Source organism: Colobus angolensis, unplaced genomic scaffold, assembly GCF_000951035.1.
Source record: "Colobus angolensis palliatus isolate OR3802 unplaced genomic scaffold, Cang.pa_1.0 Scaffold271, whole genome shotgun sequence".
Lineage (NCBI taxonomy): Eukaryota > Metazoa > Chordata > Mammalia > Primates > Cercopithecidae > Colobus > Colobus angolensis.
Genome location: NW_012115944.1, coordinates 490,444 through 493,039, shown reverse-complemented (window position 1 = coordinate 493,039; position 2,596 = coordinate 490,444). Strand labels below are relative to the sequence as shown.

Below are 2,596 nucleotides of genomic sequence, written 5' to 3'. Positions count from 1 at the left end.
TTCACCGTGTTAGCCAGGATGGTCTCGATCTCTTGACCTCGTGACCTGCCCGCCTCGGCCTCCCAAAGTGCTGGGATTCCTTTTTACTTTTTTAAAAGTATGAGCCAAAAGGCAAAATGGGCTAAAAAGTCCTTTTGAAATAGCTTATAAAATTCAACAATATTAAAAAAACTTCTCTGGAATGGGAAAACAACACTTTATACTTATTCCCATGGTTCTAGATGAAATACCACTCGACATATCTATTTCTCCAGTATAAATTCAATCATTAAATATACTATAGTATAAGATTTCCAATTTAAAGGTAGTGTTTAGAATGTAGGAACCTGGTTCCTACTCGTATTCCCTCAATTAAAGAAAAATACCCAAATGTTCATTATTTCATTTTGTTATTTGGCTATAGTAACTACTACTATGATATGTACATAATACAAATATACATAACAAATGGTGCTTGCTATAAAATCTCTTACCACATTTTAATACTTACTCTTAATAAATCATCTATTCTTCCCTCCTTCTTCTCTAAGTCAGAATTCTTACTGTTTTCTAGTGCAGATATTTTTTCTATTGTGAGGTCGGACTACAGAGACAAAGGTAAAACCAATTTAGGATTAGTCTCAACATGTTATATGTCATCACACTTTTCTCATTACCTTTCTCGGGGGGCTGGAAAAAAAGCACTTGCTCACACAAATGGCCTAGAATCACATGGCTCAAGAAATGAAATCTGCTTGTCTCATCTCATTCTTCAAGTCCTCTGCTGGGTTTCCTATGTCCCACTACACCTACACTTCATACACACGTTAATTCTGGAATCAAATGTATGAATTCTCACTACTGTGCACTGAAGAATGTAGAAACATGTTACTCCAGTAATGAAACTAACTGTGAATAGAAAAGGATCTCATAGGAGACTTGACCCAAATGTCTAAGGAACAAATGCGCCATCTGGTGGAAACAGAGAGCAATCAGAAGGGAAGAGAAGCAGCTACCTGAGTGCTCTATTATCTAACTGAACTGTACAACAGCTGGTGGTGATTTAGATAAAATTCAAATGTGTTCCAGGGAGTTGTATAGTTCTTGAGATTTAAGAAATTCTCCTAGATTGCCAACCATCCTGTCTTGAAGGTAATATATATAGTATCAAAAGAGGCTTCAAGAAAACTCAGTACACTCAAAACTACAAAATGGAAGCTATAGCCACCATCCTTTGCAGATATAATCCTCAAATGTTCAGAATACTCCCTAAGTTAAAGAGTTTCTGAACACAATTTAAGGAGTAAGCCATGTTGGTATCTCACATCTGAGAGAAGTTTAGCCAGGTATAAATAAGTAAGCAGGAAAAGGAATACATTAACTACTTTCATAAATTAGGGAATTAACATTTATTGAAAACCTACTACAAGTACACTACTAAGAAACACTTTGTATACACTGTCTGATATCACGAGAACCAAGCATATTTTCACAGATGATTTGTACTAAGAAAAACTGAGGCCCAGGACAGGATCTGAACTTAGGCCTTCAAAGTGGAGGTACTTTTCTTCTGTGGAATACTGTAGGAAAAAAAAAAAAAGTGTGCACTTTCCTTAACACCATGTTTTAGCATAAGCATTTCTGCTACAATACACCAGAAGAGTAAAGAAAAGTCAAAGCACCTTCCAAAGGACTTTAAATACCCATAATGCAAGTTCTGAATATAATACACACAAACAATGAGGTGGTCAGAGAAGACAGAGAAGAATCACAGACTACACAGGTTAGCACTTATTCCCACACAGCAGTTATGCCCCTCAATTGATTATCGATCACCAACCTACCTGGGTCTGTCTGTGCTGGATGGAGATCTGTTTTTGGGAGCTGCAGGAATGCTCTGTGTTGCCAGATCCTGTAGATGAGGGACTGTTTTGCTGAGCCTACAATAAAGGTGCATTACCAATTACAGGAAAGTTTGGCATCTTCTTCCACAAACACTTGTATTAATGCAAACAACTCCATAATTTATATCTCCACAATACAAACCCTTCTTATGAAAGTGAGAAGTCAGGGCCATGTGGCCAAGAAGAAAGTAAAACAATTCAAATATGAGACAAAGGGCTGGACATGGTAGTTTATACCAAGCTCCTGGAAACAGGTTTAAAGTATCAAATGCTTACAAATGTATTTTTAAAATATGAAAATTAGAAAAAAAAGTTATTCCTGTAATAACTTGACTTTTTCACTTGTATTTGCATATGCTTTAGTCAGAAAAGGGGAGTGACGCATCCAGTGCACAAGGGATGCACGTAAAGGACTGCAAACCACTATTCAGAATAGACTCCTAAACACAAACATTATCCATGAACACACAGCAGTCTAAAATCCAGGTTGATTTCTAATACTGTCACTTGCTGACTGGGTATTCTAAGGCATTTTAAATTTATATGGTTTAGGTTCCATAATATAATTAACCTATTCAGGTTATTAACCTATTCAGGTTAATTATATTATATCCTCAATAGTACCTTTTTTTTTTTTTTTGGATACAGATTTAGCCAGGCATGGTAGCCGGCACCTGTAGTCCCAGCTACTTGGGAGGCTGAGGCAGGAGAAT

The 2,596-nt window shown here is 36.6% G+C and overlaps 1 protein-coding gene across 3 annotated transcripts in view; it reads right to left on the bottom strand.

Annotated features, from left to right (window-relative positions):
- TLK2 (tousled-like kinase 2) overlaps positions 1 to 2,596 on the bottom strand; it is a 148,383-nt gene that overhangs the window by 64,479 nt on the left and 81,308 nt on the right. For all 3 annotated transcript variants that reach the window (XM_011947910.1, XM_011947912.1, XM_011947911.1), the window contains 2 exons: positions 1,824 to 1,919; positions 491 to 583 (listed from right to left, as the gene is read on the bottom strand). In XM_011947910.1, the coding sequence (XP_011803300.1) occupies positions 491 to 583; positions 1,824 to 1,919 (189 nt within the window). The remainder of the gene's footprint in view (positions 1 to 490; positions 584 to 1,823; positions 1,920 to 2,596) is intronic.